The 20,164-nt window shown below is 48.5% G+C and overlaps 1 protein-coding gene across 2 annotated transcripts; it reads left to right on the top strand.

Annotated features, from left to right (window-relative positions):
* The first annotated feature begins 8 nt into the window (after window positions 1–8).
* Window positions 9–20,030, top strand: LOC109531667 (F-box/WD repeat-containing protein sel-10). Of its 2 annotated transcripts, none has more exons than XM_019896082.1 (13): window positions 9–110; window positions 1,101–1,224; window positions 1,486–1,607; window positions 2,893–2,979; window positions 4,158–4,247; window positions 4,546–4,634; window positions 5,554–5,767; window positions 5,894–6,016; window positions 6,295–6,460; window positions 9,751–10,157; window positions 10,505–10,583; window positions 16,475–16,621; window positions 18,974–20,030. In XM_019896082.1, exons 1-13 carry the CDS (start codon window positions 56–58, stop codon window positions 19,017–19,019), a joined length of 1,749 nt encoding a protein of 582 aa, XP_019751641.1. In that variant the 5' UTR covers window positions 9–55; the 3' UTR covers window positions 19,020–20,030. The 2 variants fall into 2 exon arrangements, with proteins under 2 accessions (XP_019751641.1, XP_019751642.1); XM_019896083.1 differs by having other exon boundaries at window positions 17,059–20,027.
* Window positions 20,031–20,164: the final 134 nt, after the last annotated feature.

Below are 20,164 nucleotides of genomic sequence, written 5' to 3'. Positions count from 1 at the left end.
ACCGACGGGACCCGCCGGGGGGACGGCTCGCTGCCACCAAAGGCCGCAGAATGTCATGGCGGTGTCACGTCCGGGACGGGACGCGGATGGCAGGCAACTGGCAGGAGAAGGTGGGCTGAATCGAACACAAGCCGAGAATACAAGGACCATCAAAAAAATGACTGGGAGTGAGATGTATATATTTTTTTTCTCCCCTCCACCCCCTCTAAACAGGGGTGTCAAATTCATTTTTGAAGTGGGCCACATTGCAGTTACAGTTTCCCTGTGCAGGCCATTATGACTGTGATTTTTGTGAAACTGTATAAATGTTTGATCACCTCCACATATTACATGTACAGTGCACAACAAATTGGTGGATAAGCAGTTTTGAAATCAGAAGTCAAGAATAATGGTTAGTTCAGCCATTGTTTACGTTCATGCAATAAGTACGGAATGAGATAATGTTTGCAATATCTCAATGTCATGAAGGATTACATGTGGCTGCATGTCATACATAAAGCATATTTGACAATAAAGATGACCTTGACAATCTTAAATTTTGGTTCAGACTTTAGCAAGCATCGTGGAAAAGTTGACATGCTTGATTTGCTCTCCCGGGCCACAGAAAATGATATAGCGGGCCAGATCTGGGCCCCGGGCCTTGAGTTTGACACCTAACTCACGTGTGACAGTTGGGAATAATTTTAAGAATTTACGAAAATAAAGTTACATAGAAGAGACAGTAGAATTAGGTGCCTAGTGCTGCCGATAATGTTTAGTCGGGGCCCAATGGATATGAATTTTATTTTGAGGCTGACGATTCCGATATTCGGCAGATTACAGAACACTTAGAACAAGAAAGATATGAATTTGGGGAGAACATTTGACTCTTTGAGAATACTTTGTCCTTGAGAATTTGAACTGATTTTTGATGATTAATCTCTTTAACGCAAAATGATTTTTTTTGGGGGGGGAGACGGGTGGGGGGTGTTTGAACATCACCTTTGCTGGTGTTTGCAGATCTTAAAAGAGCTAACAAGACCCCCCCCCCCCCCAAAAAAAAAAATCTGCAGTCAGCACAAGGAACACATTTCAGGCTAAAAGTGTTCCTATTCATTCAGATTCCGAGCTGACATCCCTGAAAACACGTTGGCAGAAGGCAAAGTTCCGCTTGAGGCTGTTGGAGGGTCACAATGACATCATCACCTGCGTGCTCGCCGTTGACAACCTGGTGATTTCTGGCAGGTAAAAATGAACACATAAATCATTTGAATAGCGTTGCGAGTGTGTGAGCGAGCGTCTCATGCATTATTCAACGTTTGTGTGTGTGATCTTTATGACTTTGCATTACCTCGACTGTAACATTTCATGGTCTCTCTTTGCGCCCTCTGCTTTATGTTCCACCCATTCCGATCGCTCGCCTCAGATCTCGTTGCGTTTTATCGGAACTCGACTCCCGCGCTCGCTTCATCTCTCTCTCCCTCTCTCCCCCTCCCACCCTTCAAGCCGCGATACGACCATCAAGGTGTGGCACGTTCCCACGGCAACGGAGCACAAGAACCTGGGGGGTCACACCGGCGGGGTTACCAGCCTGTCTGCCCCTCCCGCTGAGTACTGCAAAAAGCTGGGTGAGGACACAGCCTTCCCTTCCCGCTATTTGCTGATTATTTTTATTTTTTTTACAGAATCCGGTGAAAGCACGCAAATTTGCAGTTTGACAGCTTTGCGCGTTTTGGGAAGCGAATCGTCATTCTTCACTCAAGCTAGGGGTGTGCAGCTCGACAACAAAAAACGATTCGATACGTATCGCGATTCAGTTTGGGATGGTGGGGCTCAATTCAAGAGGATACGATGCAATGAGGTTCTTCTTGTCATTTTACCGACAAGAACTTGTCAGGACGTGTAAATGTGGCATTGCCTTCCAAGACATCTCTCTCCAATAAAAGACCACTCGATACATGGCTGCCTTCGGTTCGATTCGATGAGCTCCACATCTGTTGAATCAAAACTGACTTTTCCATTCAGATTGTCTTTTTTGGTACACCCCAAGCTGAAATGTAATTTTATTTAATGAGCGTGTTGAAGAAAGAAAAAAAAAAGAGCAACCTTATTGCTTTGCAGCCATCTAGTCGTATCTTGATTCCTGGCACGAACTACGTCAACGTAAGTGGAGGCGCTCCACTTAGACAAATGTAGTGCTTTGCCAGAATCCGATGGCATCTTGATGTCAAGAACTGTCGAAATTAGTTGGGAAGCTTCTTTTGGACAAACATAATGCATTGCTGCCATCGTGTGACATCTTGCTGCCAAGCAACTACATTGACTTGAGTCGCGACGCTTCATTTACACTAAAGTAGTGCAGTGCCGCCGTTCTGTGGCATCTTGGTGCCAAGGAACAATATTAAATTAAGGTTAGTTGAGGAGGTTCGTTTAGAAAAAGTGGTGCTTTGCTGCCATATTTTCACATCTAAAGGTCAATTAAAAACCTTTTTCAGGCAAAAGCCAATTACTCGCATTTTCACACCAGCGCTCTGTCACCTGTTTTTCATCTAATGCAAGTGCGTCAGTAACTTGTCTCCCACGATAGATGAGGGTTCACTGTACACACACACACACACACACACACACACACACACACACACACACACACACACACACACACACACACACGTCGAAGTACGGTACATGTCGACGGATGTGTGCAGCGTTTTAATTATTGAAGCGCTTCATCACATCAAGTCCAGAGAGAAATGAGACTCTTGTGTCTGTCTGACTGACTGAGTGAGTGAGAACACTTGAACTCATGCACTCGATACGTCTCGTCTCTTACCTCGTCCCAAGAGAAGCATAAATAAAGCACTTATTTACTGTTATGTAATCCCCTCTTGACACCCCCCCCCCTCCCCCCCACAGCCTGGTCGCTGTCATTGCCAGACGACGAGAGGTTCATTTTGAGCGGCTCGGCGGACTGCAACGTCAAGATCTGGGCCCTGAGCGTCGGTAAGCCGAAGACGGTTCAAGAGAGGCTTTCATCGACACCGACGTCATTGGGCCACAAACTACGGTTGTTTTGTGCGACACAACTCGTGTAAACACAGCACTCGGATTAATATCGCGTTTGTGGAATATAAATTAAGCAGCCAAATTCGCCCGTTTTTGTTCATCTCAAGCACACATACTGTATGACTGCAGTACCAATTGGTCCCTTGGAGCTGAATTCAAAAGGGCAGCCATCTTACGTTGCCATCGTGACGGACGACTTCAGTTATGTTTTTTCCCTTGCTGAAAACAGAGCAGTGGGCGTTTTATACCAGGATCCCTGCATGGAGTCACAAGAGCCTCGCAAAGAACAAACTTCACTGTTTGCATCGACCATTCAGAGTATATTGTCTCAGTCTGATGAATCGTGACTTACAGGGTTAGGCTTACATTTTGCAGCAAATTTTGTCCTGAGGGGCTTTGCTTTCATTTCATTGTGGATGGTGCTGACAAAGCAATGTAGACGAATCGTTGCATAGCACTCGGAGATAAACCTTGTAAGAGAAAATTTATAATCCCATTCTTACCGATGAAACACGCATGAAGAGCTTCACCCAGACTTCTTGGTACAACCATACACCACGCACTGTGGGATTTTCACTGTACGGACAGAAAATAACATGAAAACACTGCCGAGAGAATCCATGTATTCACCTTAGGAACGCTTAGCGAGTGACAATGCAAAATGGCCGCCGGTGGCTTCGTTTCTTGCTCCGGCAAGTGGCAAAATGTCCGCCCCCTGAGCTTGATAAAAATTCACATTAAACAAATGCAATATTACGGCAATCAGAAGGCCGTATTTAGACGAGCGGGGCCGTGCAGAACACATTCTAAAGAGCATTTTTCACTTGACTTACCCATTTAAACCCGAACGGCTAAAACAAAGGACAGTAAAGAAGAGGAGGATTTAGGCACAATTGAACATCAATGGAATATTTTGTCTGCTTATGTCTGTCACTCACTCACACACACACACACACACACACACACACACAATTCTCCAAATGTACTGCTTGGCGCAAATGTTGTTCAAAATTGCCTTTGTGTGATGCTAGCAACAGACTATTATGTTTGTGTGAGCAGTGGTCTGCGGGCTGGCAATTAAGTCCGTAACACCTCTTTCCTTTCCTCCCACGCAGGCCAGTGTGTGAAGTCTATCTACACGTTCAACGCTGTGACAGCGCTCAGCTTTGTGCCGGAGGGCGACGGCTACATCGTAACTGGATCAGGTGTGTGTGTGTGTGTGTGTGTGTGTGTGTGTGTGTGTGTGTGTGCGCGCGTGTGTGTGTGTAAAACCAAAGACACGTCAATCAAAGTCCACCGTAGACAAAGGAATGTGCTATCAAGCAGCATAGAGAGCATGAAGATGAATGCGCCGGTTACGTGTGCGCGGCTAGCGCACACATTGGCGCCCAATTTAGGCCAGGCGGAGGAGCTCAGGTGCGTCGGCCGTGACTGGCGTTAATGGCCGCCGCGCGCCTGTCGCTGAGTGTTAACCTCGCACTCTGTCACACCCCCGCTCCGCAGACGGGGGCAAGGTTCAAGCCTGGAGCTGGCGCACTTTGGATAACTGCCAATCAATCAACGCACACCAGGAAGCGGTCACCTCCATTCAGGTAAGTGGCTCTATCGCCATGGCGACAGACAGAAATACTCAAAAGACTTGATGGAAAGGCAAGTCTGATATTTGATTTGACAAAAAGAAAGAGGTGGGCGTGCCCTGATATCAGGTATCGCTCGATAGCGGCCTTATTTCAATGCAATGGTGACTCGCGACGGCGGCGGCCGATACCAAGGCGCCCTCTTGTGACCAATTTACCCTCAGGAACTAAATGAAAAGAGGGGAAGAAGCTTCTGTTGGACAAGGCTCTGTCTATTCTTTGCTATTTGTTTGTTCAAATGTATTTTGGGAATAGAGTGACATGACATTGATTGCATATCCCCATTTGGTGACTATATTTGGACCAGTTTTGTCTGAGTGAAGCTAGTACTACAACGTCACCTCGCGCGCCGGTTTCTCGTGGCTGCCATTTTCCAAAGAGTTTGGCTCCATCCTTTCCCAGGAGGATTTTGTGAAAGAAACTCTGGTATGGCGATCCACCTTCCTCACTGGGTTATTTTTAAGCTGCTTGCGGATGTGAAAGACATGAAAACAAATGTTCCTCCCTCTCTAGTAGCGCGCGAGGACACATTTTCAAGAAACGTGTCTGTAGAAAAGCCTTTGGAAAAATTCAGCCGCCGCCGCGTCTTATCCGGGCCCGTTTATTGCTTCCAAATGGGCTTTTGTTAACGTGTAAGCCGGCCAAATGTACAGCAAAAGCCTTTTTTTTTTTTAATGATTATTGAAATGCCGAGCCGTTTTTGTTCAATTTGCAATCATCATCGCAGTACGCCTGAGGCATTCGAGCTGTCATTGTTCATCTCTCCGAGCGTACCGCCCCCTTTATTTCTAAACCGTTGCCCCTTGAAAGCACACGCGCGCGCCGGTGAGTACAGTACACACGCGTCACCATGACAACCGCGTGCTCTCCACAGTGCCAGGGTCCGCTGGTGTTCAGCGGCTCGTCCGACGGAGGGGTGTCCGTGTGGGAGAACCGCTGTAGCGAGCGAGACCCCCTGAGACTGCTGCACGGCTGGAGCGGTCAGGTGACAGGTTGCGCGGGGGGGCGGCTGGCCCTCAGTCCCCGCGGGGAGAGAGTGCTGCTCGCGTACGGGCGGCCCTGGATCAACATCCTGCACTGGATCACGGGTGAGTGGGGCTTTCAAGTCATCGTGTCGCGTGAAGAACAAATCAACGGCCGGGACGACTGGAGGCCGCAGCTCGCGGAAGCCTTGAGATTTCACATTTCACCTTGCATCTGTGCACCGACCGCAGGAACGGTTTCCAGACTGACCAATCACAGTAGCGTCACCGGGGTGACCGACTGCGTGCACCAGACAGCCGGCCTCCTCATTGGCTCCTGCTACGACGTGGCCAATGGCGAGAGCACGCTCAACTGTGAGTGCTTCACTCGAAAGGCGTACGTCCAACCAGGACGACGCTTATTTTCAAATGTATCATGATTATGAGAATTTTTTTTGGGGGCGGGGGGGTTCCCTTCAAACTCCAAAGGTGTGAATTACAGGCAGAACATTTGATTGAGCGCTTTGGCATTTGTTGAACTTGACAACGGGGAGCGATTTTCATGAGAAAGTGAAATTCGGTCGTCGTTCAATCGGCAAATGATTCTTATTTTGGAAAAAAGTTCCTCTCCGTTCCTTGGTCTCTCCCTGCAGTGTTCTCCCTGCCTCAGTGTCGCTACCTGGCCTCTCTGACCTGGCCCCGAGCCCCCAGAATGCTTTGCTTCGCCGCATGGACCACGGGGAGCGGCGACCACCGCTGGGTCAGCGGCGGGCGCGACCTCGTGGTGTGGGAGCAGCTCCCTGGCTCCGGAAAGCAGAGGTACGCCGCCGTCTTTCAAAGAAAAAAAAAAAAAAACAAAAAGCGGGGAGTTTGCATTTGGTTCAGCCCGGTCAATGATATTCCCTAATTTGCATATTCATTTTTTCTCCCCTTGCATTGCTAATTGCATTTGTTTAATGGGACATTTTAATTGCTTACGCACATCTGAGGGTCTCTGGAGTGTCAGCCCACCCATCAAGTGTGAAATTAAACTACAGAGTTTTTTTTTTTTTTTTTGTGAACACCCTGTCAGAAAACGTTACGGGCTAATTTAAATAATAACGCACCCCAACGCCGAGTTTCTTCACCCATGACTTGACAGGTGCATGGGTGAAGATCCAGCACTTTCTTTGCCCTGAACGACGAGTAATTGGCGCCCTCCCTAAAATGTTTCTTCACTGCCAATGTTAATATTTCAAAATGTAACTACTCCACAAACAGGGGATGAACCACTTTCCTGCTATTATGAACCTGAAGACATCACACGCTGACAACACACTCATGACAGTAAATAAAGAGATTTAAAAAAAACATAACAGGAAGGACAACAAAATGAAGCCTTCTTCCACATATTCCTACGCTATTGCACAAACGAGTTCATCGCGCGCTGTTCGAAACTGCATCTGTCGGGACCGTCTTGAACCGAAGACCCGCTGTTTGAACTTGACGTAAATGTCAACACGCAAAAACAACTGAAAAAGACAACTTCCAAGTTCCTAAGTCAGTTTTCGATTAAGTTCCGCGGCATCCGTAACTCACCGACATCATCGTCAGGTTTCTCTTGCTCCCGCTGCGCTGTTTCTCCCACTCGGTGGTCGTCCTTGGTAACGGCAAAGCCGAACTTGCGTTGGCACACCCCACAGTTGAGGGTCGTGGTGGGAGTTGCCCGTTTCCAGGAGACATAAACAAAACGTGACACATGCACACATAAACAGCAACAATGACCCAACACTGAGTGATCGGGTCGGGAGTCCTTTTATACAGACAACTAATGACAATGACCAACAGGTGTGCAGTTGCAGGCGGAGCCCCACAGTGCCCCCTGTTGGTCACAAACAGAACCATGACACACAGAGAGACAGAAATGTTTGTTTGTTTGATTTTTTTTTCCTCCTCCTCTCCAACCCTCGCGATCGACTTGCGAACAGTCCGCGAACTGCCCGTCGACCGCGATCGACGTAATGTGCACGCCTGTTCTAGACCTTAATGAGGTTAACCGCTGTAGAACATGTTGAAAAAACCCCAAAAGGCCTAATATGTGACTTTAAACACACCAGGGGCGACATTACGGTTAGGAGAGACGTCCGGTTAGAATTGCCGCTGGAGTCCGAGGGGGACACGGAAGATGACGAGGATTCGGACGGTAAAAGCCACACGCTTCTCTCGCCTTCGTTTCACCGCCTTGGGAGTGTTCATTTTAGATGATGCGCGTCGTGACAATTGCCTGCGGCCTCCTTGTTGAACTTAGAACACCTTGATGATGATGACAAGGACGACGCGGGAGGAGACGAGGACGAGGACGCGGGGTCCGCCGGCTCGTGGTTACGTTGCGTCCTCCAGTGAGGAGCCACGATGGGGAGGAGAGACCGGAGCCTCAGGCTGGATTTTTTGCCATATGAGTCATGGGAGTATAAGGGGCCGGGGGGGTGTACAATCATATCATACGCATTGGATATCAATGGACAATTATCTTGTCTGAAGCTCAGCATATTAACCGAAATAAACGCATATATGTATCATCAAGCAAAAGGAGAAAACATTCAAGGCTCCAACGCAAAGGATATTTCAAACATAAGAAAAACTAAACAAAATCAGAGTACTGAAGTTAGTGTAATGCCTTTACATGGGGGCAAGGAGAGCCGCAGTCGTCGATGCACTTTTGGACGTTTATTGAATGGGATGAACAAATGCAAAATGAGAACACTTGCAAGGAGCTGCTGTCGGCCACAACTCCCGCCCGCACCCTCGCGCGCAGACTAACCAGCCAACATGACTCCAGTTCATGATGTCACTCACGAGGCCACGCCCCTTAAAGGACGACCTTCGACACAAAGACTGCAGCATGTACAATAATATTTTTCTTGTCATTTTTTTGGGGGGGGAGTGGTGGGGGACAGTACAGTGCAATTTTTCTTGATTAAAAACTCACTGACAAAAAAATATTTCGGGAAAGCAACCCCACGTGTGTTTGTCTGTGATTGTTTCCTCTGCAAATATTAGTTGCAATAAAGCCGTCAAACAGAAATTTGCATCGCGTCTGTCCCTTTTATTTATTTATTTATTTATTTTCCTCAACGTCAACCTGACCGGGGCTCCTTCGCAATAACCGGCTTATCCCGCCGCTGAGCCGGTGTGACCTATGTAAATGAACGGGAATTCAATTATTCTCCACCTTCTCCGCCTGCTTTGTTTTTCTCTCGAAAGCGTCCTGCAGTTATGATAATTGAAGTTTTTTTTTTTTTGTGCCCCTGCCCCCCGTTCTGCTGCCTATGAAATGATCTTATAAACATCGCTTTCTGTATCATTTGTTTGCCACGTCAAATTTGTTGCTTTTAATTTGAAGTCATGAAAAAAAAAACCCACACACCCATAATTAGCATTTAAATCTCTCTCTGGCAGTCTCTCTCCCTCCATCGCTCGCTCTGCCTCTCTAGCGGACTTCATGTCTCGGTCGCTAAGGCAACCAACGCTTCCCCCCCCTCTCCATCCCTACCCGCTTTGCGCTCTGTATCTCCCCTATTCTCTCATTCCCTCTCTCCACTTGCCAGAGGTAGGCACCGATATGGGTCGGGAGCGCGTGAGTGACATTTGGTTGACATTTGGGCAGCCAAGTAGTAGTAGATGGGAAGTTGGCTCCAAGTGTCGTTGGCCGCTGGAGCGACGTGACGTCGCTAATGATGATTTATGGGCTTGGCTGTGAACGCGTGCGACTGGTTCCGGGCAATCGCGGTGTACTTTTTGGCCGTTGATTGCACGCAAGAGAGAGTGAGTGCGTGGTGCGTAATTGAGCGTTAAGAACTTGAAATGGCCCGCGGGAAGCGGGTATATTTAGCTTAGATTGAAAAGCGGGATTTTTGCCAATACTATCAGTGTGTGGATCCGAGACCGAGAGAAAAGCCGGACCCTCCCCCTTTGTTTTCCTCTCTTTTGCTCATCTTCCAGAGATGATCGGCGCGCCGGAGTGTCAGTGAACACAGCGAAGCGATGGAGAGATGGTAAAACGGCAGAGTTTGGCGCAGAGAAGAAGGCAACTTCTCCACCTCGCTCCTAATCTTTGTCCTCCCCTCCAGCTCCATCGCTCCTGTCGTACAACTGACCGCCCTCGTCTCCCTGGTCCTGGTCGTCCTGGTGACACGGCCCTCTACTTGTCACTGTGACGACGAGGGCGAGGAGCGGGCGGAGGCCCTGGCCGTCCAGCTGTCCGTCAGCGCCCAGGCGACGCCCACCCCTCTCTGGGCGGTGGTCTGGGGGCCCACGCACCCCCTGGAGGACGAGACCCACCACCTCCTCTCCAGTCAGGAAACGGAGCGGCTGCGCCAGCACGGGAGCCAGCGGGAGGCGGGTACGGCCGCCGCGTCCTCCGCCGACTGGCTCTACCCCGACGCCAGCACGCATCCCCGAGAGGATGCGCGCCCGGAGTCGTGGAACCGAGAGGGCGTGGAGGACGGCGGGGCGGAGGAGGCCGAGCTGGAGGAAGGTGGGTGTCAGGGAAAATGACGCGCCGCCGCATTGCCACGAGTGCTCCTGGGAATTGACTGTCACGGGGTGAAGGTTGACCCGCTCCACCTCCGTCCCCGCTGCACCCCCCCCACGCGAGCGCAGTCGGCTGCGTCTGGAAAGCCTCATTAAGTTGCCATCGTTCAGCGCCGGCAATCGGCCGCCGTCAAGAGATGCGCGAGAAGCGGCGGGATGGCTGTTTTTGTTGCGAGTCTTTTGGCACATCTAATTTCATGTTCAGCTGCCCTCATTGATTTCTTCTTTTGTTCTTGCTATAATTATATACCGTCACGCTCTGAAAATAGTAACTGTGCGTGTGTGTTACAGTGGACCCTCAGTTCTACGTCACTGTGACCATCTCCACGCTGCTCATCCTCACGGCGATCATCATCACGGCGAAGCTCTGGTAGGAACTTCCTCCTTTCTTATTTGTGATCAGGCAGCACGCGGGCCGGGCGTTTGCGACTCGGGCCTTCATTTTGGGGAGGGACTTCATCCGTGTCTTTGGGACCACCTCTCTCACGCCACAGCCAATCATGACATCATCACCACATGCGTCGTCCGAAGCCGTTTTGAGAGCGTGAGAAAAGGATTCGGCAACCGCCGTTCACGGCTCCCCCGTTTGCCGAGTTCCGTCATGTGACATCTGCAAGCTGAGCGGCGATCAGTCGCCCCTGAGCAACTGCGATGTCACTTTCAGTCGACACCAAGTGGCACCAAATGACCCAGGCCGCCGTCCCCCCCGAGATGGATAAAAACGGTTGGATCTTGCCGCTTCATTCATCTTCCACAAACGCAATATTCGGCAGAATGGACTAAAACGAGTGGGCTGCAGGGAATATGGAATTTCCGAGGTGACTTTGGCCGGTATTTTAGGAAGGTGACACAATTTCCTGCAGTTCGATGCCGCTGACGGTGTCGAGGCGCCGACTGGATTGGACAATCAAATTAAAGAATGCTTCGAACGCAATGAGCGGATCGCTAAGAAGTTCAGGAGGATATTTCCGCCCCCTTCGAGCAATCATGCGCTGCAAGAATACATTTAGAATGTTTTGGTTTTTTGGGGGATCTGGGGGGCATTTTAGCGAATGTCACTGTAGAAAACAGATTTGCTATCAATGTATATTCACCCAAAACGTAGCTTTACATGGAGGTGGGGACTTGTAGAGCAGATATCGGATACTCGGGACTTGGCGGTGCTGCCATTTGCTCGTGCCCAACAAGAGGGACAAGGACTAAGTTAGACGTTTGCTTCAATGAAGGCCTCAAACCCAGAAACAGCAGCACTGCGCCACCTGACAATCGTTGCACGATCGTAAAAATTCTTCGGGATCGGGAAGTACGAGAGCCGATAGTAAGCCGCCGCAAACATCCTTTTCTCATTGAGCTCCAAAAACGGGCACCACCGCGTTGTATCCTGACACCAAATTTGAAGCCGTCACCCGCGGTGTTGAAGGATCACCAAAAGCTGGGAAAGCTCTTTCGAATTCCCACTTAGCCAGCGGACACGTGTTTGGGGGAAAGTTTGCCGAGAGCTTGTCTAGCCGCAGCAGAGCCAACATGAGCCCGGGGGGGGTGGAGAAGGGGGGGGGGACACCCCAACTAAGCTGTCAAGGCTCTTTCCATCCTTCACCGTCCTCTAATGAACTCCAGAGCTGACCTTGTTTCCTCTTGAGGCTTTTTGCCTTCAACACGGGAGGCCGAGGCGTTAAGACACGAGCGGGAGCTCGGAGGCGAGCTGCTGTCATCCCCTTCGCACATGACGCTCTTGCCATCGCGCGTGGAAAGAAGCTACATTGCAGCGGAAAACGGATGTGTTCTTTTCATCCGTCGTGAAGTGCTCCGCCAAGACGGCTTTCTGTCGCCTTTTTTTTTTCTTCTAACGTTCATGTTAGTAGAAAATACCGTAACCTGAATGTTGAACAGTACAGTCCATCGGTGCCTTGAGATACGAGGAAATTGTCTTTTGTTTTGTTTTTTTTTAAACAAGGAAAAATCTCTCTCCATAGAAGCACTTTGCATGAATTGAAGAGCCGTTATGCTGCTGCCCACCTTGGCCACCTGGGGGCAGTAGAAGACAGACAGATACAGTAGTACGCCTACTTATGAACGTCTCTTCATGTGAAATTTTCAAGTTACGAAACGCCTCAACAGGAAAATATTGCCTCTTGTTAGGAAAGACTTTTCAAATTGGAAAAGGTAAAAATACAGTCTGGGGTGCTCGTCGCAGCTCTGAATTTCCTGAACGCAACGTACTGAGAGCTGCTCTGCCATTGGCTATCGCCAAGCATCATGCCGGCATCCCATTGGCTAAGAAGGACCTCGAGCGAATGTGTCTATACGTGTAGATAGAGAGATGTGAGTCTATGCAGCATCCTCGTCATTTGCCCCTTGGGCAATGACGTGTTCAGATAGTTTTGCGTAGATGGGGGGGGGGGGGGTTGTGGGGGGGGGGGGAAAAATATTTGAATTGCCAGAAACCTGAGAAACATTCGGAATGAGACATAAACAATCCCCGCCAGAAGCAAGAATTTTTTGGTACACGCTAAAGTTGGAACATTTCAAATCGGATGAGAAATTTCAAAGTCGTAAAGGGACAAAATAAATCAATAAATAAATAAATATATCTTTGGCGGGCTTCACCACTAAACCCTGCGACTTTTCCATCTTCCTCCCACCACCAGAGGGGCACATTACAAAGAAGCGAGGCGCCGCCACCGCTCGTTTCTTCAGATTTGTACGGATAGCTTGAAAGATTTGCTTTCACTTTTGGGGGGGAAAAAAAAATGGTCATATTCCACCTGCCATCACGCGGCTCGTACAAAGGACGGCCGTTGTTTATGTACAACCGCGGCGGAGAGCGGCCATTAAGGGGAAATGGGCGACGCATCCTGATGATATAGTGGCGCACTTCCACGCTTTGCTGATCAGACCAATAACGTCAAGTTGATTTGACCGCCGGGTCTTGTGCGCCTCGTTCCCCCTCCCTCCCGCATCTTCTTCTGTCAAAGATTCTTGTTGTTTTACGTCGCTTATTTATGCCTTCGTTCTCCGTCTCCATACTGCCAATTTTTCAATCCGGCGTCGGGAACGGTCTAATTTGTTCCACTTCATATTCCCTTTTCGCACTTGAGCTCAGATTTGCCCCCACGGTCTTACGTTCTCAAAACCTCCCTCTTCCTCCTCTTCCTCCCACTTGGGCCTCGCTCGCCTCGCGGGGATTTGCTTTCTTGCTCTCAATACCTGTCCAACCCCCCTCCCCCCCGCACTTCTTTCCTTGTGGTTCTTGGCTTTCTATCCGTATTGTAATTGCCGTCTTTGCATCTTATCTCCGACTCCAGTCTCCTTTGTGCGGCTGCAGATTCATCCTCTGAGCTGCTCCACCATTAAATAAATAAATAAATCACACACACACACACACACACACACACACACACACACACACACACACACACACACACACACACACAGAAGGGCCTTTCAGACAGAACCTAACTGTTGCTTCTCGAATTTGCATCAGCCGTGACCTCATTCAAACGAGAGGCGAGGGTATAGCACGTTGCGCCGCTCGCACTATTTCCGTGCGGCGCGATAGACCGGCACCAGCCGGTCTATCGCGTGTCATCAATGTGTAAATAACGCCATGTGTCGGATGGGCCGCAGATGGACCGGAATGATAGCGTCGAGTGGCAAGTGGCCGCCATCCAGTTCGGCGTGATTACAGAAGAGCCGCGTGCGAGCGAGAGAGTTGTTTTGCAGGCGCGAAAATCGTCGGCGTGATGAAGTCGAGCTCGACGGAGGCCAAGGGCGGGTGTTACTCGGGTCCAACGAGGACAAAGAATTGCTTTTGTGGAGGTACATTCAGCTCTGGTGCGCAGCGTGAAAGGCATCTGATTGTTTACGAGAAAGGCATCTGATTGTTTACGTTCGGACAAATAATGGCGGATGCCGCATTGCCGCTGTAGCGCAGAAGCCTTGTTTGTCCAATTATGATAGGGAAGAGAATATGGACCTCGTTCCGGAATGGTGGGGAGAGGCTGGTACGGACGCTCTATTCTCCAAAAAGCACTTGAGGTCACGAATTTTTTTGACGACACCACGTTTGCTCGTCAGCTTCTAGTTTTGCAGACTTTCGGCGTTATGGTCGGGAAGCATCCCGGACGACTAATCGTTGAGTATGTCACACCGCATCGGCTACTATGCATCAAAGCAACTCGAAATCGGCGACGAAACACGACATTTGTCTGCGACACATCCTTCGGCACAAAACACGACGTGTCAACAAAGAGAGAAGATGACAGTGATTATTTATTTTTAGAAGTAGAAGCAATGGCTTCTTGTACGCACAATAACACATGCGCATACACGCACACACTACTATATACTACTACTACTACTATTACATAGAGTGCAAATAGTTTGTATGTAAAATTCTTACACTGGTGGTTTTTTGGTGCATACATGATTTTGTCACTGGCATTGACATTTTCAGTTTTTGTTGTTGGTTTTTCATAGAAGAACTGTTCAGATGTTGAAAGCAATCTGAATCACCGTTGCCACATAATTGTTGGTTGGTTTAGTGGTATAATAAGGCTTAGTGGCAGGGGAGGGTTAGTGGGGGCTTATGTGGGACAGTTGGCATTCGTTTAGTGCTGCAGTTTGGTTTGATTCAGTAGTCGGGGTTAGTCGTTTAGTTTGTGCGAGGGCGGGGTTGGTTTAGTGGTTGAGTTTATGGGCCCAAGGGTCCGCATTAGCATTCCAAATGTCACACGATGCAGGAAAGAAAACAATCGGAGAGCCGGAGTCATAAGCGGTGGGGGGGAGTGCAACAACACCGACATGAAAATCAGAAATGATGATTTGTTTTTCGCAGCGACAGGCTTCTGACAGCTTTAATCCTAGCATGTCGGAAACGATCAATACATCAGTAACAAACAACAAAGTGAGAGCCAAGTTAATATTTTTGATTGACACTACCTTGCTCCCAAAAATCAAAACAAGAGAAATTGAAAAAGATCCATCTCTTTTGTAGCAAAGTGATTTGACTTGCGTCAACATGTCGGTGTTGCGCTGCCATGAGCATCAAAACGCGGCGACTTGTGTCTCTTGTATTCCCGTACGTGAAAGGCTACCTGACTTTTGCCAGTTTCCTCATCGGAGGATTAGACTGGTCGAGTTCAAAGGTGAGAATTTGTGACACGTCTCTCTGTGCGGGGCACACGTTGCAGCATTTTACTGTCTTTTCGTGCAAAAGCGAGGCAACCCAGTGATGTCACCGCCCAAGTGTCCTTCTCATCAGTGACAACAAAAACTAATCCGAATGAAATCAGACTCTTCGGCGGCCTCCAGTACCAAACGGTCCCGAGGATCATCGGTCTAGAGCACGTCGGTACCGTGACAAGCCGAGCCCTTCCATCTGTCGCACCTCCCAAACAGTTGTCGCAAGCGCAATTAAAAACAGAGGAAAGCCAACCCCCCAAAAAAAACCCTCTAGCGCAATAATTCACCTTTCTTGACTAGCACGCCATCCCTCCACGTCCATTTCTACGCCTTGTGGCATCTCATCCCGACAGGCTCCACGCCTCCCGCTTCTCTTCCCACGGACCTCGTTTTAATGAGTCCAACGAGGGCGAGTAATCCTCTCCCGCTTTGGCAGCGTTAATGCGTTTGCTGATTGTGAAAACGACTCCGCCGCTCCCGACGCTGTCTCCCTTGTTGTTGTTTTCTGGCCTCGTCCTCATACTGCCTCATCCAGCGGTGGGCACTGAGCTACGTTGACAACCTAAATTCTCATTTGGGGTTCCATGAAACTGTATTCAGTTTTTCCCAACAGTCTTTTCTCTTTTTATTTGTATTTTTTTCCTTGTCCAATCAGATTTCAGCCTGTATGTGTTGCCCCGTCCATCCGATCCGCCTTCAGAATTCGCAGCACTGGCCGACGGAGCCCAAAGTATACGAACAATGTTTCACGTCAGATTTCAAATGTGCCCCGGCCCTCGATGACATCGGCATTTTTACATCCTCCAATGGGTCGATCGGAGCAAAACACATCTGTCAATCCGAATTTTGGGGACGTATGACATATATATATATTTTTGGGTTTGATTATGTTCGTCGAGTAACATCGGCTGAAATCGTATTTTCTACAATTGAGGTCATAACCGTGGCGCTTATGAAGAGGTGAATTGAGTACCGGCGAAAGGCCCAGATACCAAATCGTTGGCCACGCTCCATTCCTCTCCCCTGTGCTCATGTTCCTTTCTTCGCCTCCTCCTATCCATCAATCCGTGTCTCCAGTTACGATCGCAGCTGTTCCCGGCATCCGCCCCCGATGTCCCGCGGCGTGGCCCCGCCCCTCTCCCGCGCGCTCCCGTGCTCCCTGGCGTCCGAGGAGAGCCGGCAGACACTGCACAGCACCTCCTTCTCCTTCGCCGACCGGGAGAGGTAACGACTCGCTTAAGGAAAAAAAAAAAACAACAAAGTCTGTGTCGTACTGAAATTGGACAGCAGCGCGCTTGCGTTCTCCAAAAGGAGCATTCAGGCCGGTAGTGTTGAAAAAAAATATATATTTTTTTCCCCTTCCGTGATGAGTCACTCTTGGGGGGGAAAAAAATTTAAAATACCCGGCCACCATCCGCAGAACGATGCTTTTGTTCAAGGGTATTTACAGTTAATCTCAAAAAGGATAATTATAGTGCTGCACTCCTCCTTCTAAGTCTCTGGTGACGCAGCTTGAGTAGTTTGGGAGTACATCACTTTTTCAGCTTCAGGCCTCTCCGTTCCACTTTAACTCACATTAACACCACCCCCCCAGACTTCTCTTTTAGTTTCTCTTTTTTTTTTTTAAACACTTTTTCTTGTCTTGTCTCTTGCTGTGTCAGGATCCCGGTCGTGAACCTCTGAGGGGGCTCCTTTTTTTTTTTTTTTTTTTTCTCTCTGCCATATGGTGAACACTTCTACGGAGCCTCCAGAATTTTTTGGGGGTCCGCCTGCAGCAGCATTTTTCATTTTCTCCCAAACTGTGAAATACGTTCAGGGACCGCTGGTATTCAAGCCGCCGCGCAAACTCCTCGGCTTCCCTGAGGTCTTAAACCTAAACTCATCATGCCCGCCTCTTTCCTTGCTTCCTTCCTTCCTTTCTTCTGTAAATTTCCTCTGTGTGGCTGTCACGGCCCCGAGCTGTGCCAAGCGCCGACCCGCCGTGACGAATCCACAAACAAACAATTTAACAGCCGTGCAGCATCCCCGTTTGAGGGCCCAATCTCGCTCCCCCCGCGCGCTTCCAGTCGCGCAGTTGCACCTCGCAAGACTTGTTGTTCGCTACTCTGTCGCCACAAACATTCCTGTTTTCTTGCTCGTAAATGGCGGAGTGTCAAAGGCGTTTTTCGTCACGGACCGCATCCTCGTTAGGCTGTCGAGACAACATGCAGACTTACGACAGATTACATGCGCACAATTGCCCCCCCGACAGTTTGATCGTTATTACAGTGGTGCCTTGAGATATGATTAGCCAGCGTTCGGACGATCTTTTGCTTTTCGACAACGGTGTAATGGGACTTATCTCAAATGACTGTGAGTCACAATCATTGGCCAAAAGTGAACCAATTCATTTAAAAAAATAAAATAAAAAGGGCTTCAAGGAAAAACAAGCACAGATTTAACTTTGCCTTAATTCCACTAGTTTAATGCTAACACATAACAGGAAAGGCCGTCGCATCTACTGTATGTGGTAAAGTAATCCTGTTTTGCACACAAATGGTGCAACAAAACATGTAGACAGAAAATATAGCTCTACTCAAAGGCACATTTATTCTCCGCAACAAAAAAACAAACAAAAAAACAACAACTGCTGCTTCAGTTTATTGAGTCAATTAGAGTAGCTGAGTCAAATTCTTCTTCCTTTGTCTGTGTGACCATATTATACTGCCGCCTGGTGGCCAGGTTTTGCATGCCAGGAGCTGCAATGAATTCATTTTCCTGCACAAACTCTTTACTTATTTATGTTATTTACTTCTGTTATGCCTATATTTTTGTACATAGTGCAACATTACAGAGTTTCTTTAAAAATCGTGTGAAAAATAAAGTTTTTGGGGAGGGATTTCCATTCATTTCATTCGGAAAGTTGATTTGAAATATGAATATTTTGAGCTCAGCACGCGGTCACGGAGCAAAGTAAACTCATATCTCAAGGCACCTTTGTGGAATATACGAACACCTAATTGAATTGGAAATCATACGTCATAGAAAATTCTTCAAGTACAAGAAGCCGGTAGACTGATGGGTTTAAAAATTGACGAGAGATGCCACACGATAGCAGCAAAGGACTACCAGTGTCTTGATTGCGACACCCGTGTTGTAAATGATCAGAAAATTCATCCACCATCGAGCGTCGGCATCTCCTAACAAGGATTGATGACTTTCACCAATCTGTTGGGCGGGGCAGGAGCCAACGGGCAACTGTTGAACACGTCCGGCTCCAAAATGACTCCCCGTTTCCAGCCTGGGAAAAATGCTCATTCCTTGGGCGGGTGTTTTTCCAACTGGTATTCCTCATGGTTTGTTTCCTTCATTATCTGGCGTTCGCCTCTTTGTTCACACCGGGGTGTGATGAGCAAAGCACTTTCTTCCAAAGTCTTCATGGCTATTCCGGCAACCAATCCCAAAGGTTGGCTTTTTTCTTCTTTTTTGGGTTCCTTTGTGTACGCTTGACAACAGAGACAGATTTACCGAGACGTCGTCATGGAGAGCCAAGGACGACCGCGACAAGGCGACGGGGATTTTTTTTTTTTTTGACAGGTACTGCATCGTGGAAACAAGCACCATCATCTGCCTTCACGTGTAATCACCGTAAATCATGCGAAAGAGGCACCAAAGGAACTTTCAAGGGAACGTTCACGTCGCCCGCCTCATCACAATCAAATGTATTATTCATAAATGTCTATTTTTCACGTACCGATGGGCTTGTGACGTCTTCTAGAACCGCGCAAAGACACGAGTCAGACTTTTGTCTTTTCCAAGCAGTGGGACCGAAGTATTGAGACAGCAGGTCATTTGGAAAATCCACGTACGCGTTGTGCACTTGATATCCTCGCAGTGAGGACTGTTTCACTCTGTTCCGTTCTCACTGACCATACAGAATGGACGGTTAAAACATCTTGCTTACTTACCTTTTATTGTCAGAACTCGTAACATAACGTAGTCTCGTAACATCGCGGAGGACACACATCACTTCCGGTTTCCTCACCCAAAGCTGTCCCACTAGCAACATCAACACAATCTAACTTACTCTTGTTACAAGGACGACGATGCTAATGTCGAGGCAAAACTGTGCGCTCGTCAACAACGGGTTGCTATTCTTACTCGTCTCGGCACCAAATTCGACTTGTTCACATCCAGAGCTTCACTAGTAGGGTTTGGCAGCTGCAGATTCACTTACTTTTTTTCTGGATTGAAAAAAAAAATCTAGATTTTAATTTTTTAGCAGTACCAAGTAGTTGTCCTGCTACGATGCCAAAGTAATCCTCGTGCGTAGAAATTTCATTTAGTGAGAAGGGAAAAAAATGCTACTTCTGTTCTACTCGTGTGCCGAATTGTCTTACTAGTGAAGAAAAAGTGTCGGGCAATACGTGGACTCGAAACTGGATGCCAAGGCCATGGAATAAAGGCTGACGCCTTCCTGGCGTCCCAATACTTTTGTCCCCATCGAGTTTCTTCCAAGACAAGCGATTGCGGGTGGCGTCATGCGTGGCTCGTGCACATTAGTCTTGTGGTTTTTAGTACAACCCCCATAGGACTAGATGGTCTTTCTGTACCATGCGAGTTCAATAAAAGACAACCCGAGTGTTTGAAACTGCTGTCGCCCTTCTGTTCCTTTGAGCGCTTGGTGGAATCACGCCTCAAATGTTGACTTTTAATCGCGGGCCAACGTTGCGGTTCTTCAAGCAACGTGCAGAGCGTTGATTTCAACAAATCCCGCGGCGCACGCCA

The sequence above is a fragment of the Hippocampus comes genome, unplaced genomic scaffold (assembly GCF_001891065.2).
Source record: "Hippocampus comes isolate QL1 unplaced genomic scaffold, H_comes_QL1_v1.1 scaffold55, whole genome shotgun sequence".
Taxonomy (NCBI): domain Eukaryota; kingdom Metazoa; phylum Chordata; class Actinopteri; order Syngnathiformes; family Syngnathidae; genus Hippocampus; species Hippocampus comes.
This window is presented reverse-complemented; position numbering and strand designations above follow the sequence as displayed.

Bases quoted from the DNA above. Each gene is read 5' to 3' on its own strand.
- LOC109531667 (XM_019896082.1), top strand. From the start codon at position 56: ATGGCGGTGTCACGTCCGGGACGGGACGCGGATGGCAGGCAACTGGCA. The intron at 1,608-2,892 runs GTGAGGACACAG...TCCCCCCCACAG, and splicing joins TGAGTACTGCAAAAAGCTGG to CCTGGTCGCTGTCATTGCCA. The intron at 4,635-5,553 runs GTAAGTGGCTCT...TGCTCTCCACAG, and splicing joins AAGCGGTCACCTCCATTCAG to TGCCAGGGTCCGCTGGTGTT.